Source organism: Sander lucioperca, chromosome 12 (genome assembly GCF_008315115.2).
Source record: "Sander lucioperca isolate FBNREF2018 chromosome 12, SLUC_FBN_1.2, whole genome shotgun sequence".
NCBI classification, from domain to species: Eukaryota; Metazoa; Chordata; class Actinopteri; order Perciformes; family Percidae; genus Sander; species Sander lucioperca.
Window position 1 is genome coordinate 26577843 of NC_050184.1, and position 17140 is coordinate 26594982.

The 17140-nt window shown below is 40.5% G+C and overlaps 1 protein-coding gene across 7 annotated transcripts in view; it reads right to left on the bottom strand.

Moving 5' to 3' along the window:
* Positions 1 to 17140, bottom strand: part of LOC116062085 (dedicator of cytokinesis protein 3-like) — a 53579-nt gene that overhangs the window by 30177 nt on the left and 6262 nt on the right. For 6 of the 7 annotated variants that reach the window (XM_036008154.1, XM_036008151.1, XM_036008150.1 and 3 more), the window contains exons 2-12: positions 15763 to 15846; positions 13970 to 14010; positions 10773 to 10828; positions 8706 to 8802; positions 6982 to 7130; positions 4063 to 4147; positions 2558 to 2599; positions 907 to 1061; positions 335 to 416; positions 182 to 242; positions 1 to 96 (exon numbers count right to left, since the gene is read on the bottom strand). The exon at positions 1 to 96 is cut by the window's left edge and continues 52 nt beyond it. In XM_036008154.1, the coding sequence (XP_035864047.1) occupies positions 1 to 96; positions 182 to 242; positions 335 to 416; positions 907 to 1061; positions 2558 to 2599; positions 4063 to 4147; positions 6982 to 7130; positions 8706 to 8802; positions 10773 to 10828; positions 13970 to 14010; positions 15763 to 15846 (948 nt within the window). The remainder of the gene's footprint in view (positions 97 to 181; positions 243 to 334; positions 417 to 906; positions 1062 to 2557; positions 2600 to 4062; positions 4148 to 6981; positions 7131 to 8705; positions 8803 to 10772; positions 10829 to 13969; positions 14011 to 15762; positions 15847 to 17140) is intronic. The other variant, XM_036008152.1, reaches the window with a different exon arrangement.

Below are 17140 nucleotides of genomic sequence, written 5' to 3' on the forward strand. Positions count from 1 at the left end.
GGAAAACATCACTCATGGCAAGTACAGCGCAGCCATAAGGTCTTCTGTACTGCACATGAGGTGGGCCTTTCTTTGAGTCGTTCAGCAGCATACGACCTGGAAACAAAAAGGAGAGGGACGCGCTAAGAAGGAGCACTGATAAACCATAAACCTCTGTCATTAAACACTGCATTTTATTTACCAGTTCTTATGACATGTGCAACAATGTACAGGTCTCTCTTCAAGTCTTTACTGCTCAGGTCCTAAAGTAAAATGGGATAAAAAAAAAAAAAGTTCCTTTAAGAGTTGAAATACAGAGTATTTATATTTATGTCTAGAAGGGAAAATATGTTACCGTGAAGAGAGCACACAGACGATCAACCTTCTCTGGATTCTTTGGTCCTCCATTTTTGTTCAGTTTCACCATGAACTTCTCACTGCAAAAGAAGCCAGTTCACAGTTTGAGAGTGTCTGTCAACCACAGAATGCCTCAGTCAATCTGCTGGACAGAGATAGTGTGTAAACGTGTGTGTGTGTGTGTGTGTGTGTGTGTGTGTGTGTGTGTGTGTGTGTGTGTGTGCTTGTTTTACTATATTCGTGGGGTCCAAAAACCGGGGAATACAGTACACTTGTGGGGTCTGCACAGCCTTGTGGGGCCCAAAATGCTGGACCCCAAAAGGTTAAAGGGCTGTTTGAGAGTTAAGACTTGGTTTTAGGATTAGGGTTAGAATTAGGTTATGGTTAGGGTGAGGGTAAGGGGCTAGGGAATGCATTATGTCAATGATGGGTCCCCACAAAGATAGTGAAATATGTGTGTGTGTGTGTGTGTGTGTGTGTGTGTGTGTGTGTGTGTGTGTGTGTGTGTGTGTGTGTGTGTGTGTGTGTTTGCTCTTGCATCGTGGGATCATTTGGGGCTGTTATGTGTACCTGATCTGTTTGGCCTCGCGAGTGTCATACAGAAAAAAGAAGACGTCTGCATCCTCGCTGATGCTGTTGTAAGTAAAGCTCTTCAGATTAATGAAGAGGTGGTGCGACACAGGGACACGGCAACCGTCACCATGGCGCTGTCTCGTGCTATCACTCTGGGAACAAAAGAAGAAAGTGACCGTTAACAAGACAGGTCCTTACTGCGAGAGAGGCGAAGTACCTGCCACTCTGTATATAGATAAGCTTATTTAACAGATCAATGGGGGTACTGTAAGGGGTGAATAATTCATTGATATATGCTCTACAGTGTATTCCATCCTGTCACATGTGCATGCTATTTACAGTTGACTCAGTAAACATGCAGGTTACAAGAAATTATGAATGAATGATAAAAAATGCAGCTCTGGTGGGTCTGTATTTGTTGTTAGGGGATGCAGGGAGGGTGCATTCCTGTGATGTAAACTTTTCTATTTATATGCTTTCCTGCTGAGAGTTGAACATTGATATCTGCCTGTTTAATATAAAGCAACCGCTTGTTTGATCTTGTTTGTTTAATCCGTGCAAAAGCCAAAGTGTACAAACGACACATTGTTTTATGGGAGGCTTATTAGGGAGCTTTACGCCCAAAACACACCAAGCAGCAGCGAAGTGCAGCCAGCGGCGAGCTGCCATGCAATGTCTAAAGAAAGCTGCGGCCATTTGATTCTGTGGCAAAATCCAGCCAAACTAAAGTTAGGGATAGTTTAGTCTCGCTTTGCCAGACCCTTCTCCAAATCGCGCTGAAGGAGAGTCTGGTTACTCCACACAGCATTTGGGGATGGGAGGAAAACGTGCTCTGGTTTAATGGCATTTCTTTAAACCAATCAGAATCGTCATGGGCGGTGCTACGCTCCTCACAGAGCCGCTGCAAAATAGTCGTGTAAGAGAAAACTCAGATTGGACAGATAGTCTAGCTAGCTGTCTCAATTTACCATGCAGAGATCTGAGGAGCAATAGTCCTCATAAATCCACCGAATTTAAAATTCCAACACAAAGAAAGCAGGAGGAAACGGAAAATACATGCATCCGGCAGAATTTCCTGCAGCACCGGAGTGGAACGGGAAGGATATAGACTAAGGATAGTTTAACTTTTTGCAACGTATTGTGGCCATATAATACCAGCAGCCAATCAGTAAACAGATTCCTATGACATGTTGACCTATGTTACAAAGAATTTCTTCCCGCCTGAAACACATGAACACGCCTCCCAGCCTAAGAAAAATTTAATTATTGCAACAAGCGTCACTTTGCCACTGCTTGTTGGGTTTTCAATGTTATACTGTTGGCACACATCTTGGGGCATATGTAGTCCCAATGGGAATCAACTCTCACACTCTGAGCAGCGTTGGTGTAAGGTTCTTATGGAGCATGGCAGTGACACCATGTAATTTGAATTTTATATCAACCCTACAAGCTCTTATTATGTCCTCAGTACAATAAGAGAAATTCCTATCACCAAGTCTAAATGTGACAGTGTCAGAGCCAGAGCGCCCTGACTTTACAACACTCATTTGGAGTGTACAGAGAGAAATATAAAATGAGAGATGAAGAGACTGGCAAAGTATGAAAGGTTTGATGATTTTGTAAACAAACTGCTTTGAAATGACTATACCTGGTTTGTGCTTTGCTGACCACAGTGTCTGCTGGATATATGCTAAAAAAGAGTGAAGTTCAAAGGAAAGATGTCAGATCAGTCAGCCCATTCTTTACTCTTCCCACACAGCATTGAACTTATTTACCTTATAGCAGCTTCAGACACACTACCTGAGCGATGCTTCGGTCGATACTTCAAATCTGACAAAATTTCACCTACGCACATTGCCAAGCGGCTATACTACTGTGGCGCTACAAGAAGCCCACATGAGGCAAAACGTGAGTGTGTGGGAGAGGAGAGGACAAAGCCAGAATCGCCCACACACCTCTCTGGTTAGCAGCCTAAAAGAACTCCTCTATTCCTCTACCTGAAGAGGTGCCAAGGCCTTGTGCCCTGCCAAAAACAAGCTCACTTTCATCGACAGAGTCAGGCGGCTTTTTGGCAAGGAAGAGCTACACTGTTGTTTCTGGACAAGGCATTTAGTGCACAAACATTCTGTGCACAAAGCTGAAAAACATGGCATCGGGATAATGGGAGGCTGCAGGGCAGTTGGAGAGTGTTTTGATCAGCATATGGAGATTCAACTTCTGACCAGAAAGGATCTCCCTCCTAACAGTATCCAGCAGTATTACATTAGATTTCATAACATCTGTGCTGTAATCGCATATTTCTAAAATTGGATCTGCTTCAGTAAGTCTCGTGTGTGTGTGTGTGTGTGTGTGTGTGTGTGTGTGTGTGTGTGTGTGTGTGTGTGTGTGTGTGTGTGTGTGTGTGTGTGTGTGTGTGTGCGTGCCTGCGTGTGTGTGTGTGTGTGTGTGTGCGTGCGTGCGTGCGTGCGTGCGTGCCTGCGTGTGTGTGTGTGTGTGTGTCTGTGTGTGTGTGTGTGTACATTTGAAAGTCCCATGTAACTGAAGCCAAAATACATTTGAGGCAATATGTATTTATAGAAATATGCCTCTAGTTTGTTTGCTGGATTAAAGGAACCAAGACTAAAATGTGTAATTTATTTAAAAAAAAATAATTTTATTTGTATGTATTTTCCCATAGCCTCACCTGGGACTGTCACTTTGCATTATGTCTGCATTGCTAGCTGGCAATCATGCTTGTGAGAGTCACGTGCATGCAAGAAAAGGAACACAATATGACAGTAAGATAAGAATAAAGAACAGTTTGCATAAGGCAGCTCCAACAGCTGAATCACACTCTCTTGTGAGTCACCTTTTTATGGATGATTTGATAATCGGTGCATTCACACATCCCTACACATCCAACAACACAGTCTTATATGCAAAAACAGGCTGTGCAATAAAAAAAGAGGCACAAAAAAGCTCATAGTGGGTAAAGACAGCATCTTTGAGTCATTGCAGTAGATATACATAGTTTATCTAGTATAGTATATGCATGCTGCCGAATCGTATATAATAGCATTTTTATCCTTCAAAGAATACTGTATCGTATTCAATAATTCATGGGTTGAATTTGTACAGCATGCACTGGTTCAACAATATTCCCACCCAACATACCAGTTTGTGTAGCTCTGATACGCTGATCTGATCTGGATCCACCATTTCAAACTCTTTTCTGGGAACAAGGTCTAAGCCAAGGTGTCTGGTGAAAGAGGGGGTTAGGGGTGTATGACAAAGAAGAAGAAGAAAAACAGTAGTGAAGAAAGGAAAGAAAATTAGGTTCTGAGTCAAACAATGTCACATTTCAACTTTTAGTGGAAGTGAATCAAATGTTGAGCTTGTGCATACAATCTTGGTGTTCTTTTTCACTTCACAAGATGATAAGAGACGTGTCTCAATCAACTTTGTAATATATTCAAATCTTTATAAACATGCCTTTTTTACATTTATTTAAGTACTGTACTAATAATAGTATTTCTGTTACATGCTACGTTGTACTTTATACCCTTTTCAGATGAAAAAAACACACTTTTTACTTTTATCTGACATCTATAGTTATTAGTTTTCATATTAAAGGAATGGGGAATATGTTTATTCACTTTCTGCTGGAGAGTTAGATAAGAAGATTGATACCACTCTTATGGATGTAAAGTAAATATTAAGCTATAGCCAGCAGACAGTTAGCTTAGCAAAAAGACTGGAAACAGGATGAAACAGCTAACCGGGCTCTGTCTGAAAATAGCAAAATATGCCTACCAGCACCTCTAAAGCTCACTAATTCGCACATTATATCTTGCTTGTGTAATCCATACAAACAACTGTTGTGTAAAAATGACAGTTTGCTGTTTTACTGGGGGGTTTATATGCCAGACTATCTCTTAGCTAAGCACAGTCCCTTACTTGAGTCTTGCTGGTTGCCTGGCAACTGCTCAGGGCCAAGATATAGTGGTAATAGGCGTATTTCCCAAAATGTTCAAGATTTTACATACAAAACACAGGATTACTTTATCAAACATCATTCATTTAGTAACTACACATCAGTATTTAAAGTGTTTGATGGTAGCTGCAACATTAAAAACTGCTATTAATGCATCATTTAAATAATCAATGATATAATGTATATTATGTATATCTCTAAAAGGAGCCATTCTGCATAATGAGTATATGTATTATTATCATAATTAGGCCTACCATTAGATAGTGTTTTAAAGATGACAAATGTTGGATTTTCATGTTAAAATAATGAGTTAAATGTATTTCAGAGAAATCCCCGTGAGCTAAAACATTCAGATTTCCAACTGTTCTGAACACTCCAGTTTCAACAGTTTTTTCCTACTCTCGGCTAGGTTTAAATAACACTTGGCCGGCCTTCGATGACTGGTCATCTTCTTAAGGTAGGAACTACTGGAGTGTTTTTTTAAAGCTACTGCGGTGTTAACATTGTCGCATGTAGCTACATGCTAAGAGTAGTAGATGTAATCTTGGCTGCCAATGTTGTTAAAGAGACAGGCAGAGAGAGACAATACAAGTACCTGAAAATGCTATATAATAGTTAACCTTTAAACTCACGTGATGCATCGCGCAATTATGAACCTTGATTTGCAAAACAATCAGTTGTCAGATAAATAGGGTACAATATTGACAATATAATAAATGCGGTGAAGTATAAATATAATGTAACAAAAAAGAAAAGTGTTTATACTTATAACCATTTTAACTTCTGTATAAACTGTGATTTTTTTTATCAATTTGCTCCAGGACTCCTACAGTTTGTTGTATCACTGATACTGAATGAAATATTCAAACAGAATACTCAATTTTTCATGGCAGCACCGTCACATCCAACAGGGACATCCAACATCTATGGGATTAAAGAGGTTAAGTACAGTACTACAGTAAAAGTAACTAAATGTACTTTGTTTCCTTACACCTCTGGTTCATGCTCTTGTATAAAATACTGTAACCTTTCACTTAAAGTGCTCATGTTATGCTCATTTTCAGGTTCATAATTGTATTTAGAGGTTATATCAGAATCAAATGTTGTACTGCACATTGCTGCAGCTCCTCTTTTCACCCTGTGTGTTGAGCTCTCTGTTTTAGCTACAGAGGCATCTCACTTCTGTTCCATCTTTGTTGGGAGTCACACATGCGCAGTAGCTAGGTAAGCACTTCTAGCTAATCAGAAGCAGAGTATGAGGGCATGCCACGCTAGCACATTGGCGAGCATTATAACGTGTGTTACAAAGTGACACACGTTCGTCACGGAAGTAAAGGCTGGACTACAAGAGCTGTTTGGAGCAGTTTGTGAACAGTGTTTTCTGTTGAAGATGGTAAGTCTCTTTGGGGTGGACTTTGGGCTTTCTCACTTTGGAAGCATATTACATGCACAAAAAGATATATAACACAATAAAGGAAAGGGAAAATGCCAAAAAGCATAATATGAGCACTTTAAACAAAATTGTGCAGCCTCAAATCATGGAGTACTATCAGCGCTGCTCTGATGACCATGACATTAGATCACTACAGCTCTCAGGTCAGTGTGCACAACAGAGCACTGACCTCAACACACATGGTGAATAAAATACAGTGAATTCCGGCTCCACTTCTGAGTGTGTTTTTTTTTTTTTTACATTGACACACATAGTTCAAGTGAATATCTGTGTACTTTCATGTTAAATTGTGCAATGAATCTTCACAATTGACAACAATGACAGATGGCCCCTCCACATAAAGCTCTTCCTTGGCCGAACTAGAGCCCTCACATCTTTATCTCTGTTATGGATGCCTGTCACAGCTCAGTTGGATGGAGTTTAAAACTGGCAACAGTAGGAATATGGCTTTACAGTTCCTTCAGGGGGATGTGCATTGACTTTAAGCCGCTTGAGATTCACTCATCTGCTAAATGACCATAAAATTACATCATAGAGGATGCTATTTCACACCCACTCATCCAGTGTTGTAGATCTCTGCCAAAGACATATTCTATTCTTTGGTAGCCAATGTCAATACAATGCACTCAGTACAAGATTAACTCACTCATTGCCCCAGTCAAGCCGTACAGTGATGTGCCGCTTGATCTCACGAGTCTGGTCCTGGGCGAGGTGACCCTGGATCAGCTGCCGACGCAGGTCGATGAGCTCATTCATCACATGACGCAGCTTATGAAATAGATCCACCTTGTGTTTCTATTGAAGCAGCCAAAAAAAAAGACTTAGTTAAGATATGTGATCTCCTTCTTCCGCAGCATTTATTTAAAGGTTATTAAACTCTGCCGAGAAATGTCTTGGTATCATGGATTTTATAACTGTATAGCAGTACTCTACAGCTACAAAGCTGGACAGTGAGAAAAACAAGAGTCTACATGAAGGTGGTTCTCTGATATCAGACTTTGGTGATTTATTTTGCATTCAATTAAGGTATGATTGAGACAAATATCACGTTCTAACCACTTCTGCCAGCCAGTGCAGGAAGAAGAACTAATACTGAGATTTAAAGCCCACTGGTTTTGTTAATGAAACAAAAAATAAATTCCTCTAGCAAGTCTGCTTTGACTTCCTCACGGTAATGAATTTCATCACCATTTTCGGAGACCAAGGACAACACCTTTAATTCAGGCATTTTCTGTTATCCCTAATGGCATTACAAGCCCACGTTACCACCCAGGTTTGTTTACATAAAAGCAAATATTAAGCGCTGCCACAATGCCGATGTCAATTTAATGAGGATAAACACTGCATGTTCTCAAAGGCTGCTGAAAAACTAAGATTTTTGTCAGGGTTGATGAGCCCTTACGGGTGTCTATTGTGCGGGGCTAATTACCTACATTATAACAGATACACAGTTATGCTCAGGCCATTGCTCCCTGAAGTAATACCATGAATTGTAATTGGCAACAATAAGGTAAAATGTATTAACATCTAGCCAATGCTACATCCTATTGTGGATGCAACTGTGGCAACATGGCCCATATCACACAGGGTGTGAGCACCAAAACGAGCACTGTTAAATCAGCGCTTCACATTAGTCGAGCTTCAGAGGAAGTTACATCACCACACCAATGCCACTGGCTCCTTAGTTGCTCAGAGCATGATCAGTCCTCAGCGAGAGGTTATGTAAAAACTTGCTGCCAGCTCCACAACGTATCCACTCAGCTCCAAACCCTACCAACCTCTTCAGCCTGCCCCCTCAACACATAGCAGGATTAAGGATGCTTTAGGTTTCCAGTAATCACTTTTAGCCAGCAAGTAAAGGCTGACTGAAGGTGGCAAGCAGAGCTGGATCTTAAGATGATGTAGAAACTACAAGAGGCAGGCTTAAATCAATCAATGGCTGAATGACACAGCATGAAATTGCATACGACAGGTCTGTAGGCCATTAGCTGTGGCCAACCACCATTTCTTTTCCTACATAGATAGTATATAAAAATGTAGGGTGACAGTCAGAACGACATGCTATGGGGAAATATCTTAAGGAGCTTTCACTGCACACTTTGGGCTGTATCTCTGTGAGCTGTTCACTATACTTTCTGGTTATACCAGGTGTTGAATTAGGGGCAGGGAAGAAAGACATACTGGACGCGCTTATTCAACTAAAGCCCCTTAAAAGGATGCAAATTAAACAACGATGGGTGGAATTTCTTTTTGTAAAACCTGTTTTTCTCCCAACTCCCTTGGAAATTAGTAATGTTAGAATCAGTCTCACATGTATTGCTTAGGTATGTTTTAAGATGAATGTGATGTATTAAATATATTGCCACTGACCACATAGAGCTGCTTCCACAATATCCCCCATTCCTGCAGTGTGGAGGTGGTCTCTGTGATAATAGGGTCCTCAAGGGGCACCACCGTCTCGCACAGCCTGCAGCAAAAGAAACATGTACATGAATGTGGAAAAACACACAATGATACACACAAGTCTTGGGCAATAATGCAATATTGGCAGATTACTTTTTTCAGTAATGAGTAGGGTAAGGGATTACAATTTTAAATTCTGTTGACCCCTGAGTATGTGATAATTATTGTATGTAACCTGTTTTATCCAGGTGCAGGTCAACCGCTGCACATCGGCTGGAGCCGATCCCAGCTGACATTGGGAAAGAGGCTGCATACACCCTCGACAGTTCAGCGGACCATAACAGGCCTCACATAGAGACAGACAATCATTCATGCTCACATTTACACTAGAGCTTTAATTTGTGAGCCCGAATCCAATTGGAGCTGTAATTTCTCAAAATTCCCGGGGGCTTCAATCGGGTTGGTTTCGCGCTAAATTTCGACTCCCACCTCTGATTAATGTGGAGAAATGTTATACAATCTTTTTTAATATGGCATATGACAGTTACTGTGCTGAGCATTCGAGAAGGCGCATGTCAGAGATTGTGTCACAAATGTCTGAAAATACTTTAATTGACTAAAGTTTGACTGAAGCAGGAAATTCAGGTTTTTAATTGGGATTGATTTCCCCAAACCTGCTGCTGTGGTTCGGGTTCAGGTCGGGCTTGGATAGAAACCATGCAGGTTCAAGCCCTGATCATAGCTCTAATTCACACCTATGGGCAATTTAGAGTCAACAACTAACCTAACCTGCATGTCTTCGGACTGTGGAAGGAAGCCGGAGAACGTGGAGAAACCCACGCTAAAACAGAGAGAACATGCAAACTCCACACACAAGGGCTAAAGCTGGCCAGTACGTTCAAACCCGGAATCTGCTTGCTGTGAGGTGAAATGAGTAACTTGGTTCAGGGACGCGATTAGTCACCGGATTAACGTTGAACTGAGAACAAAAGTAAAGTAATAAGTAATGTAACTGATTACTTTTGTTGAGTAATACGTAATGTAATTACTTTTTTAAATGAGTAATATGTAATGTGTAAATGATTACATTTTCAGGTAACTTGACTAAATATTCACACATACAAAACCACATGCATTTATGTATGTCACTGCTTCAAGTCAGCTTTTTAAAGAAGCTATGAAATGACAAAGAGGTAACAGAGGAAGGAACGGAGGTGGTGCACTCCGATAAAAACCTCAACACACATCCTTCCTGTGTGACCACACTCACAGGGAAACATTAAACCAAAGGTTAGATCTCTTTTATCTTTAATACTGTAATGTTGTTATTGCAACAAGGGAAGCATATCCATCCCTTACACAATGAGTCAGGGTGATTGTCTGTGACACGGATGCTTTGGGAGAACTACAGATATGCAGTAGGTGTTTCACCTCATTAACCCCATGAGACAGCACAGCACATTTCCCCAAGTGCAGCTCCTGGAGCGAGGAAGTATAATAATGTTAATTTCCAAGCCTGCACTTTTAATTGTTTGAGTGTAAACGAGAGTCCTCAAGCTATGTGGTAGCTCAACTGGAGGGTGGTGAAATAACAGTAAACTCCCAGTCCACACTGAGCCACAGCTCCCAGCCTGCAGATTTAATATCCATGAGTTCAGGCTGATAAAGAGCTTTGCTGCCTGTTTTTGTCTTTGCCTTTATTCTGGCCTCTATAGCTGTGGTCGGCTTTTGTGATGGGAACAGTAGATGACCGCCACTGTGTGTACAGTACATACATGTGTGTGTGTATATGTGTGTGTGAGAGGGAGTGTGTGCATGCATGTCAGCAGCTGTCTGGTGGAAATTGTCTTAAAGAATGGATCATCACAGATTGTCATGCTCTGACACAGATGAGTTGATGTTGGTGGATGTATCAGGGTGGGGTAAATACTAAGTACTTATTTTTTTTTTTTTTAAAGTTGGATAAGTGCATCCCTAATTATGATGCTGTGCAAGCTCAAATCAAAAAACATCATCATACATCATACAACTCACCCTCTGTTGGTTACTGTGGATTTCTTCAAGTGGACATAGCTGACTGGGAAAATACCCTGTGGACAGAGAAGAAAGCGCAGATATGTTACTGAGTGGGACAGGATCACATTCTTAATCCTCCTGCTATATGTAACCAAAACATACAGTATTGTGTTATTAGATAGAATGACCTAAACTGTGTTGAGTTAGGATTATGCAATACTGCTGGCAACACATTATATGTTGAAGGAAACACAAGATCATTCCTTTAGTATTTCGACAATTTCTCCTTTGCTATGTGCTGACATTTTCTGCCATGCAAAGAAAAAAAGGATACTGTTTGCACCACTACAAAGACGAGAGGCAGAGCAATGTGCAGGAGCAGTGGCGGCGCCAGAGATGTTCTTTTGCTGGTGCTTTGGGGTTGCTGGACGTTTCAGTGAGGGTGCTCTGAAATTTTGAGTTTCCCTTGACACAAATAGGCTAACGTTACACACACTCGCGCAGATGCCCACCCACCTCCGCCGCGGTTTACTAAGCGAGCGAACGAGAGAGATTGCTTTAAAGTTGCCGATACAACAGCACCATAGAACTCCGATTAGCCCACCAAACATATTTCAAATACCAGCCAAAAAGCCGGGTTCAAACAATCATTAATGCAGCTCTCATACAGTGGCTCAGAAGATTAATGCAGCAGGCCAAATACACCACCCATAGCCAAGCACACACATAAACACACACGCGCAGGCATCCTCACACAGTTTTCACACTTGCACGTATGGTCAAAATAATGTAGTCAAATCTGTAGTGATTTAATATATCTAAATAAGCCACTGAGGGCGAACGCGTTTTCTGGGCTAAAAATAAACCATGTCCAGTGCGCTGTATCACTTTAGATTCGATGATCCATTTATTCACATTTCTGTAAAACACATGTTCACTGTAATGTTCTTCTACGAGACAAAGATAAGAGTAAAGTTCTTGCATGGACCCCTATCAGCTGATTCACCCACTGTGGCCTGGCGTGCGATCCCCTGGTCTAATGTCATGTACAGCAGGGTGACATTATAAGCATCCTCAGCAGCAATCACAGCCGTAGTCAGATCACTTTCCTCCGGCCGCTTTTTTTCGTCCCGGTTGGTGACAAGTTCACCATATCTCTCAGTCTCATTTACAGATTTTGATAAAGTCTCCACACCTTGACGTTGAGGGAGTAAAAAACTATCCATTGCTAGCGTTAGACTCACTTCTCTAATCCTAACGGCTCCAAATATTGAGCTCTTCTTCTTCTTTGTGAATACGTTACTGCGGAAGTAAGGTCAAAAGTTCAATGTGTGCTGCACCCTTTGGCTGAATACGATCACCTGTGTTTTTTAGCCTAAAAAGAATCGGTTTGTTTTATTAATGTATTTATTCATTTTTCAAATATAAATTATACTATTTACACATTAACGATTTTTTATTTATTTATAAATCAACCACAGCAATTTCTTGGGGGTGCTAAGGGGGTGCTATGGCAATCCTAGGGGTAGCTACAGCACCCCCTAGCTCCTCCCTGGCGCCGCCTCTGTGCAGGAGCCCTATTGTGGCTTGGCTTAGCAGGGGACGGGCATGCGAGACTGAGTGGTGCCAACTGCCACCCTTGCAGTTCATCTTTCTTATTCTAATCTGCCAGATGTGAAGAATTGGCCACAGTGAGCCCAACTAATTCTCTCAGCACAGAGAGAGTATGGGGGCGACTGAATGTGGGCAGCAGAGTACATAACAAAATGGAGGAGTGTTAGTAAGAACTGTAAATAGCTGATGAGAGTAGAGAAGGACAGCATGTAGCCACTAACACCTACATTTACCAGGACTGGACAGCTTGTGTGCTTTAAAACATTAGAGCAGCATCACATAACACTTCAGCTTCTGACATTTCATTTTAAAGCAGAGTGGACCTATGAAACAGGTTATCAAGGATGGAGTCCGTCTTTACTAAACAATCAATCATTTGGGAAGTAGATGTGTCAGTGGTATATAATAACCACTTACTGCAGTGCAGAGTATTGATCTCTGTCAGCAGTGATGGTGTTGTATAATCAGAGTTCTGCACCTATGTTTTTTTCGTACTGAGCAGGATTTATCATAATGATGCTGCATGCACGAACTGTGAAGTGAGAGGTTTGGATTGAATCGTTCCATCCCGCCCTCCATCTCAACTTGCTTTCTGCCTTGATCAAAGATAAAACACCACAACAAGTGTGTGTTGAATCTGTCCTGCAGAAGTCACTGAAGAAAACAATGTATTTAATGTAATTAATTAACCAACTTGGATTTAATTTTTTATAGCATTTTTTGGTAAAATGAATGGTTTTCAGATTACTGTTTGCACCATCTGCTGGCTGAAAGAAAAACAAAATTTGGATTTTTGAAAGAGTTCTGCACAGGAGAGAAGTGTGTAGAGTGGTACATCCAAGATGCTCTGATAATCTATAAAGTGCCATACTACAATTTAAAATAAATGTTAGAGCTGGCATGTGCATCATACCATAGTGTGCATGTAATGCGACACACATACAGTTTGTATGCATACATAATGTTTTTTTATTATATTTTGTCTTTTCTTGTCATTATATTTGCTGTGTAGTTGTTTCCGCCATTTGTAAATAGCACTACATATAGTGCTTTTGTGGTGTATGAAGTCAGAACAACTTGGGTAAAACGTGTCTTTATGAAAGCCCATCTGAAAATACAGGTCAGGAGATTTCTATTTTTGTCAAATCAAAGCTCTATTCAATAAGTTAATCAGTCATTAAGGTCTTTGTTGTCTAGACAAAGTTATTTCTAGGATGCTCATCTCTCACATCACATTATCATTCACAAAAATGCATCAGCCTCGAATAACACCTTCATGTGGAGACCACTTTGTATTACAAGGCACCCAGTTTTACAGATGTTTTGGCAACTCTTCATTGTGTGTGTAATAAAATCCTAGTTAACCTTATATAAAACACTGGTTGTCCAATTATGTATTTAGTTAACAGTGCTGCATTATTAATGTGCACATAGACATTTATAAATACATTAAAGGTTTTATACACAATCCAAATATTTTTTTGTCACATATGAGTCTAGTGATGTGTTTTATTCACTTTCAATTCATTTAAATGCATACTACTGTATGCAGCCTGCAGGAATCAACAAAATGTCAAATTCTGCTGTTATAAAATAATTACCTTGATAGAAGGCTTCTTGGAGGAAAAGCCTCTGTACCAACCTAAAGAAAGAGCAAAGTGCACATCAGAAAACATCACTTCCTCACAATGAAACACATAACCAATGTATATAGTATGTGCCATTACACCATTTTGCTGAAGTAGTTGGTATCATGGTACAAAAAGTTGAAGGTGAAGTGTGCCAGCTTCTTTTTTTTCCACACCTCAAATCAACTTGTACTTGAAATGTCAATGTGAATGTTATTCTCTGCTGTTATAACATTGCTTTTAACACAATAGCTAACGTGGTTTTTAAACATATATTTCACTCATGTTTACCTGTTAACTATAATAGTACAACAATGTTGTTGTCTTCACATACCGTGTCAACTACTTATCAAACTTGCATTAGCTGCTTTGACTAGCCTAGCCTTTAAACTGATGCTGTGGATACTTTGTAGTGGGGTAATGTTTTGGCCACAAACTATTAAACAGATATGTGGCAGCAGTTACGTTAGCAGGGGTTACGTTAGCTAGCAGTTAGCTCTGCTACATCACTGAACCAGTGTGATGGATACAAATAACATTAGTGGCTCCCTAGACACCACTGGCTGCACTGAAAACAGTAATGTGATTACATTTTAACAAATGTTACATACAGCTATCTCAGTATGTTAGGACTAGTTATTACTGGTATTTATCAAAGTTTGCAATTTGTCTAGAGGTTTCAAGACCTTGATTGGTTCACAATGAAACTGTGCCATCGAGTGCAGTTTACTCTAGGCTCGTGGTTAAAACAGTGCAGGATTTTTTAAATATTGTGGGCTTAAAGCTATGGTGCCAATGAGGAATTCTAAGCAATGACAACACCACTGTTGTTGCATCCCACATGACACAAGCCTTCCGTAATCGCGCACACACGGAGGATTTAAAAAACATAATGGATTTTTCAGACGAGGTAATTATCTTTACTGGAGTTTCTGCGCGTGAAAGTCGCCGGACGACACCATTTTATGAACATAGCCATACTGAGAAATACAGAGAGAGTTTTGTGAAGCTGATAGTCTTAATTAGCTTTTTATCAACCCATTTGGCAATGGCTTGAATGTAACGGACGTTCATTAATATCAAAAATTTACGCACTATAGCTTTAAGTCAAAGCCCCCCCACCCCCCCCACCCCCCCCACCCCCGGCCCCCAACACAAAAAAGAAAGTCCAATATCATAATTATTTGAATTTGCCATATTGTATTTATCGATTTAGCTTCAGTTATATTTTCTTTAAGTTTTATTTAAATGTTGCAGGTCTTTCAAGGAAATTCATCTGGAAATCAAAAACTGCTTGTAAACTGAACTAATTAGACTCATTGCCTTTATTTTCCCTATAATTAGCACCAGCATAAATTAGTTTGCAGTCATAAGTTTTTCACAGGAATCTTTACGGGAGTTTATTAGCTAATTATAGACCCGTAAAATAAAATGTTTTATTTTCCTCTTTCAAATGCTCTAAATGCTCTTTCAAGCCTCTGCTGCATGGAATGAAGTTTGACAAATACTGAATTATTTTTCATTTATTTGGCCTAAAAGTATCCACATTTTAATACTAGCTAAAAAACAAAACAAATTCCCATATAAAATGCTGAGGAGGACATTGAGGCTGTGGGTGAAAATGACCACCACATAACAGTAGTGTCAACTTTGCATACCTGATATCTTTGTGCAGTACAGAAATGCTATCATTTACAACCAAACACAACAACTGTTTCCTGTTTATCACAAGTATGCATTGCCATAGGCGATCTGAGTTCTTTTACCTTCACTCTTCTCCAAAATCTGTACAGTTTCCCCAATCTCCAGGACCAGGGCCTGACATATTGATGACCGGAAGTTGCAGATCACTGTGCAGAAAAAAAGAAAACACTCAGCAGACAGCAGTGATGAAAAAATATTAGACCTTATAGGAGTCGACTGTCAAGAGATATTACATTACGGATAAAGATCCATGCTTGGTTTCATCTTTGTGACCTCGGATTAGGCAAGGTGCCTCCCCTACACTGTCGTGTCTCCACAGCTATGTGCTTTGGGGTTGTAGCGGGGCTTTTAATAAGCTGTTTAATGCAAACATCTAAACAGAGTGTCACACAGGAACCACTGCTTAGCAAACTGTAAACAAGCTCCCACCCTGAAGTGTGTAGTCATTTTAATAGGCAATTAATTCTTAAGCGGCCTAATTTTTGTGGAATGTTAAGTTAATTGATCTGTCTCCCAAAATAGAGCCCACACAAACTGCTAAGTAGTAAACACTGCTTTATCATAAGTCGGTATTAGCATAAATCTTCCATGCCACCTGCTTATGCAGCATCACGCAGTCTTAGACCATACACAGAAACATCCTGTGACTCAAACACTGATTATGAACATTATTAATACTTAGGAGATAAATGCCACAGTAAAGGCCTTCACAATAGGATGGCCTCTGGAACCTGCTTTTTTACCTGTGCATCTCTGTAACATACAACATACAAGCCTCTGTAAAAACAAACTTGTTTAATAATGACAGGGCTCCACTGACGATTTTAAAAACCTACAAATGGTGGCCCTTCAAGGAGAGTTTGGTGTGAATCATTATGCTAATGAACTAGCCAGGGGACCCAGTGAGGGGGAGGAAGAGGAGGAGGGGCTTGGGCTCCATTGCCTGTTTGAGGGTAATAAGTGCTCAGTTCCTGTGCTTGGGTAACTATGGCAACAGATCATTTACAAACTGGAGGGATTTCTCCACTGTACCTGCTGCGGGGATCTGGGCATTTTAAAATGGCAAAGCTTATGGATGCTGCATGGCACAAGAGTTCAAGTCAAGCAGCGTATTGGGCATGTATTAGCGTCAGAGAGATGGATAGACTTAAAGAGCCTTCTTGTCACCTTTTTCAGTCTGCCTCGGGGCCTTTTTCGAATGAGGGATGAGTATTTCCTATTTGAGAGTGATATTCTTTATAGCCTCTATTTCATTTGAATAGCAAAATCTGCACTCATACCATTTGAAAACTCTTAAACGGAGGTCACGTCAGAACAAGATGAGCTTGTCATGTTTTGAGAGAAATGGGCGCATCAAGCAGGTTCATATTTTCATAGTCCACCCTCACAAAATCCCCAAGCTGTGTAAACACTCTCTCATTGTGCCTAAAAGCTTCAGGG